Source organism: Mus caroli, unplaced genomic scaffold (genome assembly GCF_978045245.1).
Source record: "Mus caroli unplaced genomic scaffold, Mus_caroli_1 scaffold_18, whole genome shotgun sequence".
Lineage (NCBI taxonomy): Eukaryota > Metazoa > Chordata > Mammalia > Rodentia > Muridae > Mus > Mus caroli.
The window spans coordinates 57,855,392-57,872,839 of NW_028227273.1; the positions used below are offsets into that span (position 1 = coordinate 57,855,392).

A 17,448-nucleotide genomic window follows, 5' to 3' on the forward strand; every position below is an offset into this window, starting at 1 on the left:
TCAAAATGTGGGTGCCAAGTCCATGAGGTGGGGTGGGAGTGTGGTCTACCCGCAAATGCCCGCAACTCCAAGGGGTGTGAGACTGGTTCTTCTGAAGGTTCTCTCAGCTGTTCACTGGGAGGGCAGGATACTTGGTTGCCCTGGCACCTCAGGGGCACAGACCTACAAAAGGAGAGCTGTTGCTAGAGAAAAATGGGGTTTGGCGAGAAAAAATGGGGTTTCCCAGGCACTGTGAAACCATGGTGGGGGCGGGGCGAGCCCTCGGGGCGGGTCCTAGAGATAAAGACTTACCGGCCCTGGTAGCGGAAGTGACGTTGTGTGGGGCGTGTCCGGTCCCGCACAATGGGCCATGGAGTTCCCGTTCGATGTGGATGCGCTGTTCCCGGAGCGGATCACCGTGCTGGACCAGCACCTGCGGCCTCCGGCCCGCCGACCCGGAACCACAACGCCGGCCCGGTGACATTTCAAACCCGACCCATGGCCCTTCTGTCCCGGTTCCTCTCCAAACCTGATCCAGGAACCACGCCCCCTTCTCACTGACTACTGGCCATTTCTTCTGCGGTCATACATGGGTTTTGGTGACCTTTGACCCTGGATCTAGCCGGGTTAATAGGCCTACATCTGTAACCTTTCACCTTTTGGCCTAATGTGGCCTCAACAAGAGGTTATAGTTGACCCGCCCTTCCTACCACTTCACAGTAACCTTAACATGGGAGCTGTGAAACCAAAGCTTGGGATCTGGAGGGGTGAGGTGGGAGGTGAGGAAGAGTTCCAAGCAAAGTCAGAGACCCTGTGGAGGAGCCTGGGTGGGAGCCAAGCAGGCTGCCAGGAATGACTTCCACGATGCTGTAACCTAGCGAGTGTCTGACCGGCCCCTTTCTCTGTAGTGTGGATCTGCAGCAGCAAATCATGACAATTGTAGATGAGCTGGGCAAGGCTTCTGCCAAGGTACGGGGCGCCTCTAGGAGGAGGAAAGGGAGATGGGTGGCAGATAAAGAATCAAACAAAGTAGATCTTCATCTTTGCAGGCTCAGCACCTCCCTGCACCCATCACCAGCGCTTTGAGGATGCAAAGCAACCGGCATGTTATTTACATACTGAAGGACACCTCAACCCGCCCGTGAGTCTTATTGTCATTATTCCGTGTAAATCAGACTCTTCTTACCTTCCTTTTGCAATCTCTCCCAGACAGTTGCTCCTGCCTGGTTCATTATTTTCCCCATCCCACAGGGCAGGGAAAGGAGCCATTATTGGTTTCCTCAAAGTTGGATACAAGAAGCTCTTTGTACTGGTGAGTGTCACTGCAAACTAGCCATTTGTAAGCATTGGTGTCAGAGAAGAAATGGGGGCGGGGTGGGAGACAACCAAGATGCATGGCTCCTAATGAGTATGTGTTCTTGACCTCTTAGGATGACCGGGAGGCTCACAATGAGGTAGAACCGCTTTGCATTCTGGACTTTTACATCCACGAGTCGGTGCAACGGCATGGCCACGGGCGAGAACTTTTTCAGCATATGTTACAGGTACCCAACAATCTTTACCGATCAGTCAGAATAGATCTAAAAGGCTCTTCACCCTGAAGCTCTAGGAGGCCCTGCTCCATAGCCCACAGTTGGTCCCCTTTTCTCTGTATTCCCTTACCAGGCTCCCAGTATCCTGCTAGCATGCTCCTCCTACAACCCCTGCCCCCAAGTTTTTCGTTTTCCTGCAGAAAGAGCGAGTGGAGCCCCACCAACTGGCCATTGACCGACCATCGCCGAAGCTGCTCAAGTTCCTGAATAAGCACTACAACCTGGAGACCACAGTCCCACAGGTTAGAGGCTCTGCGCCAACCCTGGAGACATCTGACTAAGTCCTACCTTGGGTTGTTTCGATGTTGTTTTAGACTTACCTCATTTTCGTGTGTGTGAATGCTTTGCTCACATGTATATACATGCACCATGTTCATGCCTGTACACACAAGTTAGAAGGGGGTGTCAGAACGTGGGAACTGGAGTTACAGATGTTTATGAGCCACCATGTGGGTGCTGGGGATTTGAATCTTAGTCCTCAAGAGCAACCAAGCGCTCTAAGCTTCTGAGCCATCTCTCCAGCCCCTATTTTTGTTTATTCAAATAAGGTCTCTGGGTCACCCTGGCTGTACCATACTCCCCTTGTATACTAGGTTGGCCTTGAACACACAGATCCACCTACTTCTCACTCCAGAGTGCTAGGATTGAAGGGATGCTCCACCACCCCAGCTATATTTTTTATGAGGACTTTATGCCTGAGCTCTGTATTGACAGCACTCCTATCCCTGTTTCTCCCCCTCCAGCCCTTCCCCTGTCCCCCTCTCCCACTATTGTCTCTCATTATTGTTGCATGTACATGTGCACAGGTATATAGACAGGCTAAATGCATATATAAAACCCTCTGAGTCCCTCTAGTTTTGTTTATATGCACCCTTCTCCAGGGCTCCATCGTGGGTTTTGTTGTTTTGGTTTTTGGTTTTTGGTTTTTTTTTTTTAAGATTTATTTTATATATGAGTACTCTATCTGCATGTACACCTGCATGCCAGAAGAGGGCATCAGATCACATCATATAGATAGCTAATGAGTCACCATGTGGTTGCTGGGAATTGAACTAGGGACCTCTGGAAAAACAGTGCTCTTAGCCACTGAGCCATCTCTCCAGCCCGCATTGTGGGCTTTTGAAACTGGATCTCACTATATATCTCAGGCTGGCCTTGAACTCACAGTGACACTCCATCTCTACCTCCTGAGTTAATGGGGTCACAGGTATGCCTTGATGCCCAGCTGTTCTGTATTTGAAAGACGCTTGCTATATACACACCAAACCTCACCCTCCTCAAATGGATGATCCTCCTGCCTCAGCTTCCCAAGAGCTAGGATTAAGTCATGATGTCCAGTGTGATTTATTTTTGCAACTAAATCTTTTTTCTCCTTACCCATCACATATTCTAGAAGCATTCATCCTGTCTTTTTGGGGAGCTTTGCGTGTTTGCTTGCTTGCTTGCAGGCTTTTTGAGGCACAGTCTCCCTCTGGAGCTCTGGCTATCCTGAAACTCACTATATAGATCAGCTGGCTTCAGACTCTCGAGAGATCTGCCTGCCTTTGCTCAGAGTGCTGGGACTAAAGGCAAGCACCACAGAGGTCACCCTGCCTCTACCTCCAGAGTTCATCACCACACCTGGGCATCGGCTGTTTACTAGACCTTATTTTATCCCCAAACACAACAGCTTCTTTCTACCTTGTTCTCCCACAAGTCCATTACATTAGTCATCATTTATGGAAGATCCAGAATAATAGGCATTCCAGGCCTCAGAAAGCTTGGTTTATCATGGGACAGTGATTCTGTGAGTTTAGAAACACATTACTAATGCATTCAACAACTATTTGTTGTGTATCTGACACTGTTGTGGCCACTAGGAATACTTTACACAACCAAACAAAAGAATCCAAATGTGGAACCAGACAAACAACTTATTCTAGGGCCAGGCAAGGGTGGTGCATGCCTTTGACTCCAGCACTGGGAAGGTAGAGCTCTGTGAGTTCATGGCCAGCCTGGTCTAAATATTGTATTCTGGGGCTTCTAGGACTCCCTGGAGAGGCCCTGTCTCAAACAAACAAACAAACAAACAAAACACCAAAAGGCATGCTTTACTGTTATTAAGGGATAAGTGTTCTGAGAAAATGAAACCAGTGCTGGTGAGGGAGGGGCTTACAGGTGCGAGTCAGCTATTGGCAGAGCTCTCAACTGAGAGGATAGCTCATTTGTGCAAGAGCATGAAGGAAGTGTGTGGAGGCACAGTGTCCCAGAGGAGTGATGGCTAGTATAAAAGGCTGTGCAGTGAGAATATGCCCACAGCAGTGTGACCGAAGGAAAGTAGTAGGTGAGAGCTGAAGCCAAAGGCACTCGGGTCACCTGTCTCCTTCACTTTGCTTGCTGTGCCAAACAAACAAGCCATAGAGGGAGCCAGGGTGAAAGTTCAGAAGACGGATAGGGAAGCAGAAATTCCTGATGAAAGGGAGTCAGGGACAGACCCAGGGACAGCAGCAGAGGTAGGAAACGGTGGCATCTGAGGGTAAAACAAACATGATTTCCTTATAGAATAGATGTGGGAAAAATAGAGTTATGATTGGACCCAAAACAATAGGAATAGGAAGGGTAACATTGCATGATGTAGGTAGATTGGCTTTCGGGAAAACATTTAGGAGTCTTTTATTTTTTTTTAAGATTTTATTTATTTTATGTATATGAGTACAGGTGGTTGTGAGCCATCATGTGGTTGCTGGGATATGAACTCAGGACCTTCAAAAGAGCAGTCAGTGTACTTAACTGTTAAGTAATCTCTCCAGCCCCAGGAAGTCTTGTTTTGACTGGTTTGGAACGTACTGTGTAGTACAGGCTAGCTTTGAACTTACAAGAAGTCTTTAATCCTAAGGTTATTAGGAATGAATCACTATGCCCAGTGTCGGAGCTGATTTTTAAGGTAGTCAGGAGTTTGAGACAGGCCTGGGTTACCTGAAATGCTGAGTCAGTTAAAAAAAAAAAAAAAAAAGGGCAGTATTAATCTCAGCACTCCTGAAGCTGAGGCAGACAGATATCTGTGAGTTCAAGGTCAGCCTGGTCTACAAAATGAGTTCAGTCCAGAGAAAGGTTCAGAGTGAGACATGTCTCAAATAAAAATAGTAGAGAACGGTGGAAGGGGCACGTTCTTCACACTGGACAGGTTAGCCCAGTTACATGGACACGTGGAGCAGCTGGCCTGTAAAATACTAACATTGGCAGGTATCCTGTGAGCTCTGTTTAAGATGTGTATGTATGTATGTATGAGTACCTACATGTATGTATGTGCACCATGTGCGTGCAATACCAGCAGAGGTGGGAAGAGGGCCCTAGATCCCTTAGAATAAAGACAGTTATGAGCAGCCTTGTGGGTGCAGGGAACAGAGGCGATCAGAAGCACAGCATCTCTTTTTTTGTTGTCTTGTTTTTTGTTTTTTCGAGACAGGATTTCTCTGTGTAGCCCTGGCTGTCCTGGAACTCACTCTGTAGACCAGGCTGGCCTCAAAACTCAGAAATCCACCTGCCTCTGCCTCCTGAGTGCTGGGATTAAAGGCGTGCGCCACCACCGCCTGGCTTATATCTATATGTATTATAAAGAGGTAGTGTGGTCCATGCCTTTAGTCTCAGCACTTGAAGACAGAGACAGGCAGATCTCTGTTGTAAGTTCAAGGCCAGCCAGTCTATAGGCAGAGCTACACAGAGAAACCCAGTCTCAAAAACAAACATATATATGTATGTGTGTGTATGTATATATACACACACACATACATACATATACATATGTATGTATACATATGTTATATTTATATAATGTATACACGTGTGTGTGTGACACCACCACCCGGCTAGATTTATTTTATCTTATGAGTATACATATTTTGCCTGCATGAACATATATACACTACGGGTATCCATGAAGGTCAGAAAAGGGTGTTGGATTCTCTGGGACTGGGGTTACAGGCGGTCAGTCATGAGCCACCTTGTGAGTATTTGGAGTTAAATCAGTCTTCTGCAGGAGCAGCAATGGTTCTGAACCACTGAAGCATCTCTCCAGCCCCATGATTTGACCTTGGGGCAGGGTCTCATGTAGCCCAGCTGGCCTCTGGCTCTCGGTGTAGCTGGGGATGTCCTTGAACTCGTCCTCCTAGCTTTCCCCTCCAAGTGTTAGGATTTCGGGCATATGTCGCTGTACCCAGTTGTGTGTGGTGCTGAGAGGCTTGACCCCAGCGCTTCATGCATGGTAGGCAAGCATTCCATTAGCTTAGCCACACTGAGACGCACCTCATGGGCTTTGTGGTCCAGGTTCTATACCCACTGTGTGATGAGAAGAGACAGTATGCTCTGTTTGCTTCATCTTCCAGGTGAACAACTTTGTCATCTTTGAAGGCTTCTTTGCCCATCAGCACCGTAAGTCTCCTTACCTTGTGCCAGCCTAGTAGTTGTGGAAAGGGAAAGGAAAGAGGTGGGCTCTTAGTTCCACAGGTCCCCACTGAGGGCCACCACCTCTTCCTTCCTCACAGGGCCCCCCACTTCCTCTCTGAGGGCAACTCGACACTCTCGTGCTGCTGTGGCCGATCCCATACCTGCTGGTAAAGCCTGCAAGGACTGGGTGGAATTAAGGGCAGTAAGGCCTACTTCCTCAGGAGGTTCCGGGGTAGCAGTGCTGTCTGCTAGCAATTCAGAACACCCTAAAGCCACGCATCTCTCCAGCAGCGCTGTTTGCCCTGGCCCTGCTGGGAGCATTTTATACATGGGAAGAAATCAGATCCTGCTAACGCTCAAGCTCACACACTAACCACACTGCCCTACTCCAAAGCACACCCAGCCCTGTTCTCTGCAACGGTTCTTACTAAGCAAGCCCCTCAAGAGCTTGGCTGGCCTCCAGTGTCAGCAGAGCCTCTGCGCTAGGTCAGCTCCCTCAAAACAGGCCACAGTCAAATTGTTGTAAATTCCTCAGGCTCTGTCAGCCAGGGAGGGACAGGAAAGTGAGCCCAGTGGTCCTTTCATTTCTATTCATGGGATAGTGATGTGAATAGTCAAGTCTATATACTTGTTTTATAAGAGAATGCTCAAAATGTGTAACATTTTTACCTGGCATGGTGACACATGCCATTGATTCCAGCACTCAAGAAGCCAACGTAGGTGGAGCTCTATGAGTCTGAAGCCAGCCTAGTCTGCCTAGCAAGCATTACGCCAGCCAAGGCTGCATATGAGATCTTGCCTTAAAAGAATTTTTTTCAAGAATAATCAAACCTATTTTGACTGAACTCACAGGTTGGCTGGGTGTGGTATCCAGTACTTGAAACGGGAATCCCTGAGTTTGAGGCCAGCATGGTCTACAGAGTGAGTTCCAGTCCTGAAAAACCAAAAAAAAAAAAAGCCTCACAGGCTGCCATCTACCTTTCCCCCTCCCTTCCTCCCTCCCTCCCTCCCCAATACATCCTCAGGGAGCGAGGCATAGCCTTAAGCAGCTGTGTGGTGCTGGCTGGTACAGAATGGTTAGCTTTGTGGCTGGTTACCTTGCCATTGGCCAAGAAAAGTAGTAACAGTTGCCCAAAGAACAACTCATTGAGCCTTATAAGCATTAGCCTAGGCTCCCAGAGGCCCACCATGACCATGACCCGTGATGGTTACCGCAGTTCTGAGGCTACCATCCAGTAGGCAGTGAGGCCATGCCACCATCTGGGATGGATGACGATCCACAGAGGGCTGATCGGGTCCTTCTGGTCTGTGATGGAGAACCTAAGAGGAAGGGAGGAAACTCACCCTTGCTATACAGTAGCTCCCATTGCTATACAGTAGCTCCTATTGCTATACAGTAGCTCCCATTGCTATACAGTAGCTCCCATTGCTATACAGTAGCTCCCATTGCTATACAGTAGCTCCCATTGCTATACAGTAGCTCCCATTGCTATACAGTAGCTCCCATTGCTATACAGTAGCTCCCATTGCTATACAGTAGCTCCCATTGCTATACAGTAGCTCCCATTGCTATACAGTAGCTCCCATTGCTATACAGTAGCTCCCATTGCTATACAGTAGCTCCCATTTGCTGAAGCCCTTTTGTAGATTCACACTTTGGGAGGAAGGAATTGAGACAGGATCTCTGTAGCTCAGACTGTCTTAGAACTTGATACACCAGGGTGCCCTTGAATTTACTGAGGTCAGCCTGCCTCTTCTTCTTAAGTGCTGGGATTAAAGGCCTATGTCACTATGCCTGGCTCTTTGTTCTTTTGAGACAGGGTCTCACTATGTAACTCTGTCCTCGAACTTGCTATGTTGATCAGGCCTGCCTTTCCAATGCAGAGACTAAAGGTGTGTGCCACCACTTTGAAGTATTTTAAAACCTAATTAAAACTCAGAATTTCCATATCTTTTTGTACAGGAAGGAGAGGTTCTGCAACTCCTCTCCCCTCCCCCAAACAATTCCCAATTAACCAAGGGCTTTGTCCATCTCATCTAGAGGGACCCAGGGTCCTCACTGGCCCAGCTGGGACTATTCCACTGCCCCAGAACCCCAGGGGGGCCTGACAACACCCATGGACAGTAAGAGCTCGCCTCCCCTTGGCCATCCTTTCCTGCATCTCCCAGGCCCCGGTCTCCCCTGGATCTTTCTCCTGAAACTCTATGTTTGGCCTACTCCTTCTGGCTCTCCCCAAAAGTGCTCCAACACTCCCCCCCAAACTCCCTTGGTGTGCTGGCTTTGCCACAGCACGGCTTCTGTACTGGCATTCCCAGGAGGAGCTGTGGTGTCAGGGAGCAAAAGCTTGGGACTGTGGGAAAGTGGCAGGGAGGAGGGATGGAGAGTGCAACTCCTAAAACTCCCTTGTGTCCCCACCACCACCAGCTCCAGCACGGAAGCTGCCACCAAAAAGAGCAGAGGGAGACATTAAGCCATACTCTTCCAGTGACAGAGAATGTAAGGAACTTGAGGGTGGCTGGGGGGCAGGGTGGTCAGGGGAGGGTAGCTGGGCATAAGGACCCAGGGAGAGTGGGTTAAGGGAAGGTAGTAACCAAGGGACAATAATGAAAGGCTACGGTTGCTTTCTGCCTAATCTATCTTTCTTTCTTTCTTTCTTTCTTTCTTTCTTTCTTTCTTTCTTTCTTTCTGCCTAATCTTTATTTATTTATTTATTTATTTATTTATTTATTTATTGTTTTTCGAGACAGGGTTTGTGTAGTCCTGGCTGTTCTGGAACTCACTCTGTAGACCAGGCTGGCCTCGAACTCAGAAATCCGCCTGCCTCTGCCTCCCAAGTGCTGGGATTAAAGGCATGCGCCACCACCGTCCGGCCTGCCTAATCTTTATTACTGTGACTCTTTTCCCTTTCTTCTCTCTCTTACTCTCTTTGTTCCTCCTCTTCCCAGTCCTGAAGGTAGCTGTGGAGCCTCCTTGGCCCCTGAACAGGGCCCCTCGGCGTGCCACACCTCCAGCCCACCCACCTCCACGTTCTAGCAGCCTGGGCAACTCGCCGGATCGTGGTCCCCTTCGGCCCTTTGTTCCAGAGCAGGAGCTGCTTCGCTCCCTGCGTCTCTGCCCCCCACACCCTACTGCACGTCTTCTGCTGGCCACTGACCCTGGAGGTAGCCCAGCCCAACGAAGACGCACCAGGTAATAAGGCCTGCAAGTTTGGGAGCCTCTGGATGTGATGAAGTTAGCAGTGGTAAAGAATAAGGTGAATCCCCAACAAACATGAAATAATTAAATCTTTACCAAAACATAAATTTCTGCAGCCCTGGTCTGGGAAGATTGAAGGAGCTGGGGGTGGGGTGGGGGTGGGGGCTTTATATGGAGCCATGGACCAGAGTTATATTTGGAGGGTCATTGGAAGAGTAGGAAGACTTAGAGATCCATTGGTGGGGGCTTTGAATCTTTCAAGACTCTAGGAATCTTGGTTAACATTGCTGGGGATAGGCATGTGTCTCAAGATTGGGAGCCAGTGGGTTCCAGGGCCACGGTATGTATGCCAAGAGCCCTTCCAGGCAGGCAAGGAGTGGGTATCTCCTTTATTTCTCCTCTTAGCTTCCTCTTCACCTCTGACTTGTCTGTTTTTCTCTCTCCCCTACCTTCCCTCTCTCCTTCTCCTGTCCATAACATTCCTCTACAGCTCCCTTCCCCGATCTGATGAGAGTCGATACTGACAGGAAACCTGGGAGGGCAGATACACTCCCTCCTGCAACTTGCAACCCACTCTTCCATCAAGATTTTTTCTTCCTCTTTCTTGAACAACTGGGTTGCCAGGGTTCTAACTAGCCTAATACTTTGTAGCTTTTCTTACCACAGAAGACACCCCTGTACTCCCAACCTGTGCTATGAATACTCTCCCACAGACAGGCTGTTCTGTTCCCAGATCTCTTGGGCTAAATGGCTCCTACTGACTCCCTAGAGAAGCACACACTGCTTACGGTCAGACTCCAGACCACCAGAGGTCCAAGGGCCTCCTCTGCCAGGGAAACCTTTAAGGAGTGTCCTGCCAATGGGTTAATTCCCTCCACAGTGCCCACTAGTAGCTCTAATCCTGCATCCTCCTGCCAAACCTGCCCTTTTAGTCTGATAACTCCATCCCCTGAGCAAGCTCTGCTTCAGAGCAGTTCATGCTGGTAGGACCAGGGTGTGGCTTCCCAACCGGGTCCTCCAAATATTGCCAAACTCTTACTTTCCAAGTGTTATGTAGATATGTCAGACTAATGTTGCTCTGGGGGTCTCTGCAGAGACACACAGACTCCACCACTTTCTTCAGATAAGCTGAGTCTGTCTCTTGGCAGTAGAACCCAGCAAACACTCTAGGACCACTTAGCTGTGTCTCTGATAAGCCTGGTCCATTAGATCCTGGAATCCCCCCTGTCCTCCCTAGTAAATACACTTGTGAGATTGTCTTGAGATGAGATGGGGATCACCCTTGTGCTGCCCTGACTTCTTTTTCCTTCATAGCAAGAGCTTCCTTCCCTGCTTCCATGCCCAGGGTGTAGAAGGACCCTTCTCCTGGCCCCCTATCCCCCATTAGATCAGGTGCCTCAATGTGTCCCCTAAAGTCCTTGGGAGCAGGACCTCCCTCCCTCCTTCCAGATTCCTTTTCCCTCTCAGTGTTGTCTCAATAAAGTGTGGGTTCTTCTGTGTTTTCTAAATTGACATTTTCAGTGAAAAACATCTTAAGGTTTCAGCTTCGTTTGTGCTTCACGCTCTTCCTCTACTAACTTGGAAGCCATAGGTCCCCTACCCCCAGTAACATATGCCTCCTTCCCTGGCCAGCCTTGGTAAGGTGTGGATTTGCTAGGAGCTTGGGCTCACTAACCTCAGGACTGTTTCTGGATCCCTCTCCTACTCTTTGACCTCATCATGTCTGCACTACAAACCCCACAAGTGCTCTCTGAAGACAAGTCCTGCCTAAGATCAAGAATCCTCACAGGGAGCCTGGTGGTGGTGGTGGTGGCGCACACCTTTAATCCCAGCACTTGGGAGGCAGAGGCAGGCAGATTTCTGAGTTCGATGCCAGCCTGGTCTACAGAGTGAGTTCCAGGACAGCCAAGGATACACAGAGAAACCCTGTCTCAAAAAAAAAAAAAAAGGGCTGGTGAGATGGCTCAGTGGGTAAGAGCACCCGACTGCTCTTCTGAAGGTCCAGAGTTCAAATCCCAGCAACCACATGGTGGCTCACAACCATCCGTAACGAGATCTGGCGCCCTCTTCTGGAGTGTCTGAAGACAGCTACAGTGTACTTACATATAATAAATAAATAAATCTTTAAAAAAAAAAAAAAAAAAAAAGAATCCTCATAGGGTACTGGGCATGGTGGCACAAGCCTTTAATCCCAGCCCTTGGGAGGCAGAGGTAGGCAGATCCTGGTAAGAGTTTGAAGCCAGCCTACATAGCTAGTTGCAGTCCAGCCAAGGCTACAGAGTGAAAGCCTGTCAATCATAATAATAGTCCAACAGGGTCAACCATCTCTAAAAACTACCCTTTCTTCCTTGCTACTGTGGCCTGAGAGTTCTTATATTTAAAAGAATCATTTTAAGGGAATTCACACATTCAGGCACCACACATTCAGGCACCATGGTTCAGCAAGCTCCTTTCTGCATGCCCAAGTGTTTTTATGACTTAATTAGATCACATCACACACCAGCCCAGTTAGAGTAAAGCAACAGTGCAGGATGGTATAGAAAATCTTGAAGTATAAAATAAGCCCTCCCCTACCTTTGCTAGAAGTCTTAGACAAGAATCCTTTGGGGAGGTAGCTGCCCTTTTTCTTTGTTCCCACGCTATCCCTCCTTTCTCCTCTGACCCCTCCATGCCACCTTTTCATCCTGAGCCTCTTCCCCTTCATCTCCCATTTCTTCTACAGGGGGACTCCCTGGGGGCTGGTAGCCCAAAGCTGCCACTACAGCCGCCATGGGGGATTCAATACCTCATTCCTGGGTACAGGTAAGTAGCCACTTTTTCTTAATTCTCCAACCAAATAGGTCACACACACATAACGACTACAGTCTCCCTAGATGCCTGGTATTTTTACAGGCAACCAAGAACGGAAGAAGGGGGAACAGGAAGCGGAGGATAGGTGAGGTCTACACCTCCCCCCTTAACAGCTGCCAGCACCTTCTGACACTGCCTAACACTACTCCTCCTGCTTCCTCCTAAGTCTGTGTGAACTGGATACCAGTTCCCCCCCCCACACACACACACACACATCTTTCTGCCTAACGTCATATAAGCCTTCTTTCTTGTGGCTTGAATTCTGGTGTTTGTCCCCTCCGCCGTGCTCTGAGTACTTAAGTTTGGACACCGTGGTAACTGTCCCAGCCTTAGAACCCAACAGGTGTCTGTACATTACCCTGCACCCACAACCTTGAAGAATGTCTCACCGTAATTCCCATTAGCAGCTCTAACACACGCTTCATTTCCCTGCCCACCAGGTCGGCCAGTGAAGATCGGGTCTTGTTACTGGATGGGTCTGGGGAGGAGCCTACACAGACAGGTGCTCCAAGGGCCCAGGCGCCACCCGCCCAGTCCTGGACGGTGGGTGGGGACATAATGAACGCCAGGGTCATTCGAAACCTGCAGGAACGCCGCAGCACCAGGCCTTGGTAACCACGGCCAAAGCTTGGTTCTCAGTATGGATGTATTCATTCACTCATTCATTCAACAGGCCTGTCAGCCTCAGATCCTTTGTATCGTTATTTTTAACCAGAGCAATAAAAGTATTTATTTGTTATCACTATAGCTACCGACAAAAAGTGACTTGTCATTATTCAAATTCACATGCCCCTCAGTCTCTCTCATGAAACTATATTCAGTCCTACCTCCCCTCATTTTGCTAGGCCTGACAAGAGGCTGCGCAGGCGCCCTGGGAGCGCCCGGGCCCGCTGTGCGCAAGCGCACTCCCGCGTAGCGGCGCCTGGGCTGCTGCGGGCCCGCTGTGCGCAGGCGCACGGTGTCTCCGTTTTTTCCTCCCTTAGCCCCGGCCCCCCCTCCCTCCTTTCCCCTTCACGAAGCCGGCTCCGGGGCGCGCTGCCGGGCGAGGAGACGGAGACGGGACGCGGGAGGCGCCCGTTCACTCCCGGAACAGCATGTACCGTCCGAGCCCGGGGGCCGCCCGGCGCCTCGGGCCCTGCCTTCGCGCCTACCAGGCGCGACCCCAGGTAAGGAGGCGGCGGGCGGCGAGGGGCGGGCGGAGACCCTCCTCAGAGCCGGGCGAGGGGCGGGGCGCCGGGCCGCGCAGGCGCAGAGGCCCCCCGCCGCCCCTGACCACCCGTGCACTGCACGTGTGAGGGGCGCGGGGTCCGCTAGGGCTGGCGTTGCCTGTGAGGTCCGGGGAGCGGCAATCCCTGGTGGCCCCGGTCCCCGCCGTTTTTACCTGTGCCTGGAGGTGACTTTGAAGGGCAGGGCAGAGAGGCCGGAACTGCGGGCCTGTGGTGCACCTGCAGAACGATCCTGCCCGAAAGGCTGGCCGCTGTACCGGGTCGGGCTCTGGGGGACGGCGGGCGCACGGCCACGCCCCCGGCGGCGGGGAAGGCTCCTGGAGGGCTCGGCCAGGCCCCGTGGTCCCCCTGCCCCTGGGGTTCCTGGACGCCAAGGGACTTGGAATCAGGCTTGACCTCGGGTGACCTGCCATCCTTGCAGTAGCAGCGTTAGTGACCTGAGAAGTTCACCCTTCAGCAATCGGCCCGATTGTCATTTAATGGTGCAGAAAATGCTAATATATAATATATATGTAATATATAATGATAATAGCGTCCGTTTATGTACTACTTTATGGGTGACGAAGTTTATACATTCATCATCCTGTTATATAGGCCTCTCCTCTATTTACTGGAAACTGAGGTGCAGGCAGGGTGCCAGAGGTTCCAACAGTCAACTCAGAATTATTCACACCTTCACTTGGATGTTCTTTGCCCTGCACAGCTCTAGTTCAGAGTCATGACACATGTTATATATAGATCGCATCATTTCTCCCATGGAGCAGTAAACCAGGATAATGATGGGATCATAAGTGTAAAGTAAAGGTGTTCTTTCTAAAGTTGGGGACGGTGGCCCTGGTGCTGTTGTCCTCTGGCGCTCTTTCCTCATGTCTCCCTCTCCTCTGGGAAATTCTCTTCTGCAGGTAGGACTTGAAGCTTCTTACCAGCCCAGCTGGGATGGAGGAGCATGAGCTGACTTCTTGTTTGTTTGGTTTGGTTTTTAAAACTAGGTCTGTGTAGCCCTGGCTGGCCTGGAATCCTTGGTAGCCCCTAGACCACCATGCTTAGATGTCTGATTTTTTTTCTTTTTGTTCTCTTTTCCCTAGGACCAGCTCTCTCCTCGACCTCTACCATTCCCCCCGCTCTGGCCCCACTCCACTCCAGCGACTTCTCCATCTTTTCCTCCTCACTGGTCACTACCACCCTCGCATCCTCCTACCCACCGCCTTCCCCAGGCTCCTCCACCACCTCTCTCTCAGGCCCAGGCTCTCAACTCATTGAGTATGGTTCTTCCTCCGAGAAAGAGGGAGGAGGGACCAGGCCCGGAGCTGCACAGCGGTTGCCTGGATGGGCTTAGGAGCCTTTTTGAGGGACCGCCTTGCCCTTATCCTGGGGCTGTGATACCTTTCCAAGCCCCTGGACCTTCCCACCCTTCCCCCACCACTCCTTCAGGAGATGAGAGTATGGAGGAACACCTGGCTGTCATGCATGAGAGACTAAGACAAGAGGTAAGCAGCCCATCTGTAGCAGGGAAATATGGAGACTAGTCAGTTAACTTGTCCTCGTTACTGTGCTGTGAAATGCCTTCCTGGGGAAAGGGTGTCCCTGTTTGAATTAAGGACCATTAAATTGAAAGTGACGTTTCACTTGGGGCGGGGGTGGGGGAGGATGAGTGGAAGTTAGAAGACCCTAAAGATAGATTACTGAGGAGCCAAGCTGGTTATACTCAGGAGGTTGAGGGAAGAGGATTCCAAGCTCAAGGCCAGATTGGGCTCCTCACACCCTGTCTCAAAAGTAAATAAGTTACATATATCCTCAGACCGGACCTTTTCTTTCCCGCTGAGTTGATGCCTTCTTCTTCCACCTAGCTTCCCACCCTCTTCCTTCGCTCCCATGACTACACTATATATTCAATGGATGTGGAATTCATCAATGAGATCCTGAACATTCGTACCAAGTGAGAGTTGGGATGAGGGAGGGAGAAGACCCATGCTAAATACTTAGGCCTTTTCCCAGAGGTTCTAGCTGCTTCCTGAGACCGTTCCCCCACACCTTGGCAGAATCGGTTTCGGTTTTGCAGTCCTGACATTCCTGTCCCTTTATTCTCACAGGGGCCGGACATTTTATGTTATGTCCCTGACCCTTTGCCGCTTCCTGGTTTGGAACTATTTTGCACAGTTTCGGTTGGAGATTTTACAGCTGACCCGCCACCCTGAGAACTGGACCCTGCAAGCTCGCTGGCGTCTAATAGGTCTGCCCATACATATGCTCTTCCTGCGTTTCTACAGGCGTGATAAAGAGGATCTTTACCGGTAAGAGGGAAGGGGCCGAAACTACAGTGGCTTCCCTAACACTGCTGGTCTTTCAGCAGTCCTTAACTTACCCTGATTTGGCTGTCGTCTTACTGAGGGTAGAGACTTTTTAGAGACTTTTAGTCTATCTTTTTAAATTTTAAATTTTAAAATAACGTGTTTGTGTGCATGTGGTAGTACACATTAAAGCGAGTGAGTGTTTAGAATTCAGCCTGTGAGAATGGGTTCTCTCCTCCACCATGCACACCCTGGGGATTGAACTCAGGTCCTCAGGCTTGCCTGCAAGTACCTGTACACAACCATCTCAATGGCCCAGCCTGCTTTTCATAAAATTAGTGGATTTTTGTGTCTGTTAAGAAATCAGCCCTAGGGCTGGAGAGGTGGCTTCAGTGGCTAAGAGCACTGGCTGCTCTTCCAGAGGTCATGAATTCAATTCCCAGCAACCACATGGTGGCTCACAACCATCTATAGGGGGATCTGATGCCCTCTTCAGATAGGCAGATATATATGCAGCAGAGCACACATACGTTAAATAAAATTTAAAACAAGAAATCAGCCCTGACTTTGAGTTTCTTATGTTACTTGGGCCTGATGGGTGTTAAGTACTTAGCTGTTAAAGAACTTCCTGGAGGATCAGGAGTTACAGGCCAGCCTGGGATGCATGAACTCACTTCAGAGACCAATGAGCAAAAACAACCGTGTCCTGAATTTAACTCTAGGTAAAGGACTTGGTTAAGTTTCTGGATGGTACAGCCCCCAAAATTATTAGGCTCAAGCCTCTAACATTGTACTTAAACATTTAAATGACTGATACCTGGGCGGGTGAGATGGTTCATTGGGTAAAAGTGCTTGCCTTCTAAGCCTGACAACCTCCATTCAGTACCTGGGACCCACGTGATGGAGGAGAGGACCGTTCATTGTCTTCTGTCCTGGCACATGCACTTACACAGGTCCTGCTCTGTACTAGGCTCCTTGGCTTCCCCCAGATGGTTCCTAGGTAGGAGCCACAGAGCCTTGTGCCTCTCTCTGCTAAGTCTCCAAAGTCACAGCCAGCCTCAGTAGGAACACCTCACCCTAAGAGAATTTCCTGTCCTCTGTCCTTAGCTGCCCAGCCCCGAGAAGATAACCCAGACAGAGGCAGGGGAAGGAAAGTCACGTTCAAGAATAGGATAATGAAAATGGACACTTTGTACATGAATCTAAAACAACAAAAAGACAAACTGGGAGGAACCAAGTGACTCATGAGCTTAGCCCTGATCTTTGGTCTTCGTGGTGGCCTATTGACACTGAAAACACACACAAACACATGAAAGAAGGGTGAGACAGGCTTGCCAGGCCCCGGGAAGATTTGTGTTGTGTGGAGTGTCTTCTGGTCTGACTGTAGCTTACCTCCCTCTGCACACTGCCTCTCCCCTTCCCAGGACCTTCGATGCCTTTTCCACCTTCTACCTGAATTCCAGTGGCCTCATCTGTCGCCATCACCTGGACAAGGTGAGTGTTGGGCCTGGGTTGGGAGGGGTGGAGGGTAGAACATGTCTGTGTTCCTCCCCAGCCTCCATTAACCTGTCTCTGCAGCTGATGCCTTCACACTCACCGTCGACGCCTGTGAAAAAGCTGCTGGTGGGAGCCCTGGTGGCCCTGGGGCTGTCGGAACCAGAGCCCAGCCTACACCTGTGCTCCAAGGCCTGATGCAGATGTGGGTGAAAGGCTGCACTGAGGACTGCTACGCACAAAAGGAGGTGGGGGTGGACAAGAATGTCTAGAGCCAGCCGCCGCCCTCCACTCTCCTTCCTTCTTTCCATCATGCTGGGTAAAGCTGCTGTGTAATTTAACTTGTAAATAATAAAGTTTAAGCAATGACATAAGGCAGGTTTTCACGTCACTTTCTCTGG

The 17,448-nt window shown here is 50.0% G+C and overlaps 2 protein-coding genes and 1 long non-coding RNA gene across 10 annotated transcripts; 2 read left to right on the plus strand and 1 right to left on the minus strand.

Moving 5' to 3' along the window:
* The first annotated feature begins 308 nt into the window (after positions 1 to 308).
* Positions 309 to 12,800, plus strand: Atat1 (alpha tubulin acetyltransferase 1). Of its 7 annotated transcripts, none has more exons than XM_021150083.1 (13): positions 309 to 456; positions 888 to 948; positions 1,029 to 1,120; positions 1,231 to 1,291; positions 1,410 to 1,523; positions 1,712 to 1,813; positions 5,933 to 5,978; positions 6,092 to 6,160; positions 8,419 to 8,490; positions 8,940 to 9,183; positions 11,912 to 11,991; positions 12,082 to 12,124; positions 12,480 to 12,800. In XM_021150083.1, exons 1-13 carry the CDS (start codon positions 350 to 352, stop codon positions 12,652 to 12,654), a joined length of 1,266 nt encoding a protein of 421 aa, XP_021005742.1. In that variant the 5' UTR covers positions 309 to 349; the 3' UTR covers positions 12,655 to 12,800. The 7 variants fall into 7 exon arrangements, with proteins under 7 accessions (XP_021005742.1, XP_029326709.1, XP_021005744.1 ...); XM_021150087.2 differs by lacking the exon at positions 309 to 456 and adding an exon at positions 464 to 758; XM_029470849.2 differs by lacking the exon at positions 12,082 to 12,124.
* On the minus strand, positions 5,382 to 13,532 carry LOC147000433 (uncharacterized). Its single transcript, XR_015045997.1, has 4 exons — positions 13,421 to 13,532; positions 7,206 to 7,313; positions 6,844 to 6,927; positions 5,382 to 6,003 (listed from the first exon to the last, which is right to left on the minus strand). It is a non-coding gene; the product is annotated as an uncharacterized LOC147000433 (long non-coding RNA).
* Positions 12,956 to 17,421, plus strand: CUNH6orf136 (chromosome unknown C6orf136 homolog). 2 transcript variants are annotated; one of them, XM_021150090.3, is made up of 6 exons: positions 12,956 to 13,205; positions 14,351 to 14,752; positions 15,113 to 15,201; positions 15,356 to 15,556; positions 16,978 to 17,047; positions 17,132 to 17,421. In XM_021150090.3, the coding sequence occupies exons 1-6, from the start codon at positions 13,134 to 13,136 to the stop codon at positions 17,243 to 17,245; spliced, it is 948 nt and encodes a 315-aa protein (XP_021005749.1). In that variant the 5' UTR covers positions 12,956 to 13,133; the 3' UTR covers positions 17,246 to 17,421. The 2 variants fall into 2 exon arrangements, with proteins under 2 accessions (XP_021005749.1, XP_021005750.1); XM_021150091.3 differs by lacking the exon at positions 12,956 to 13,205 and adding an exon at positions 13,499 to 13,747.
* Positions 17,422 to 17,448: the final 27 nt, after the last annotated feature.

Excerpts from the sequence above, each read along its gene's own strand:
- Atat1 (XM_021150083.1), top strand. The coding sequence starts at position 350 with ATGGAGTTCCCGTTCGATGTGGATGCGCTGTTCCCGGAGCGGATCACC. Across the intron at positions 1,121-1,230 it reads AAGGACACCTCAACCCGCCC|GGCAGGGAAAGGAGCCATTA; the intron begins GTGAGTCTTATT and ends CCCATCCCACAG. Across the intron at positions 9,184-11,911 it reads GCCCAACGAAGACGCACCAG|GGGGACTCCCTGGGGGCTGG; the intron begins GTAATAAGGCCT and ends TTTCTTCTACAG.
- CUNH6orf136 (XM_021150090.3), top strand. The coding sequence starts at position 13,134 with ATGTACCGTCCGAGCCCGGGGGCCGCCCGGCGCCTCGGGCCCTGCCTT. Across the intron at positions 13,206-14,350 it reads CCTACCAGGCGCGACCCCAG|GACCAGCTCTCTCCTCGACC; the intron begins GTAAGGAGGCGG and ends TCTTTTCCCTAG. Across the intron at positions 14,753-15,112 it reads ATGAGAGACTAAGACAAGAG|CTTCCCACCCTCTTCCTTCG; the intron begins GTAAGCAGCCCA and ends TCTTCCACCTAG.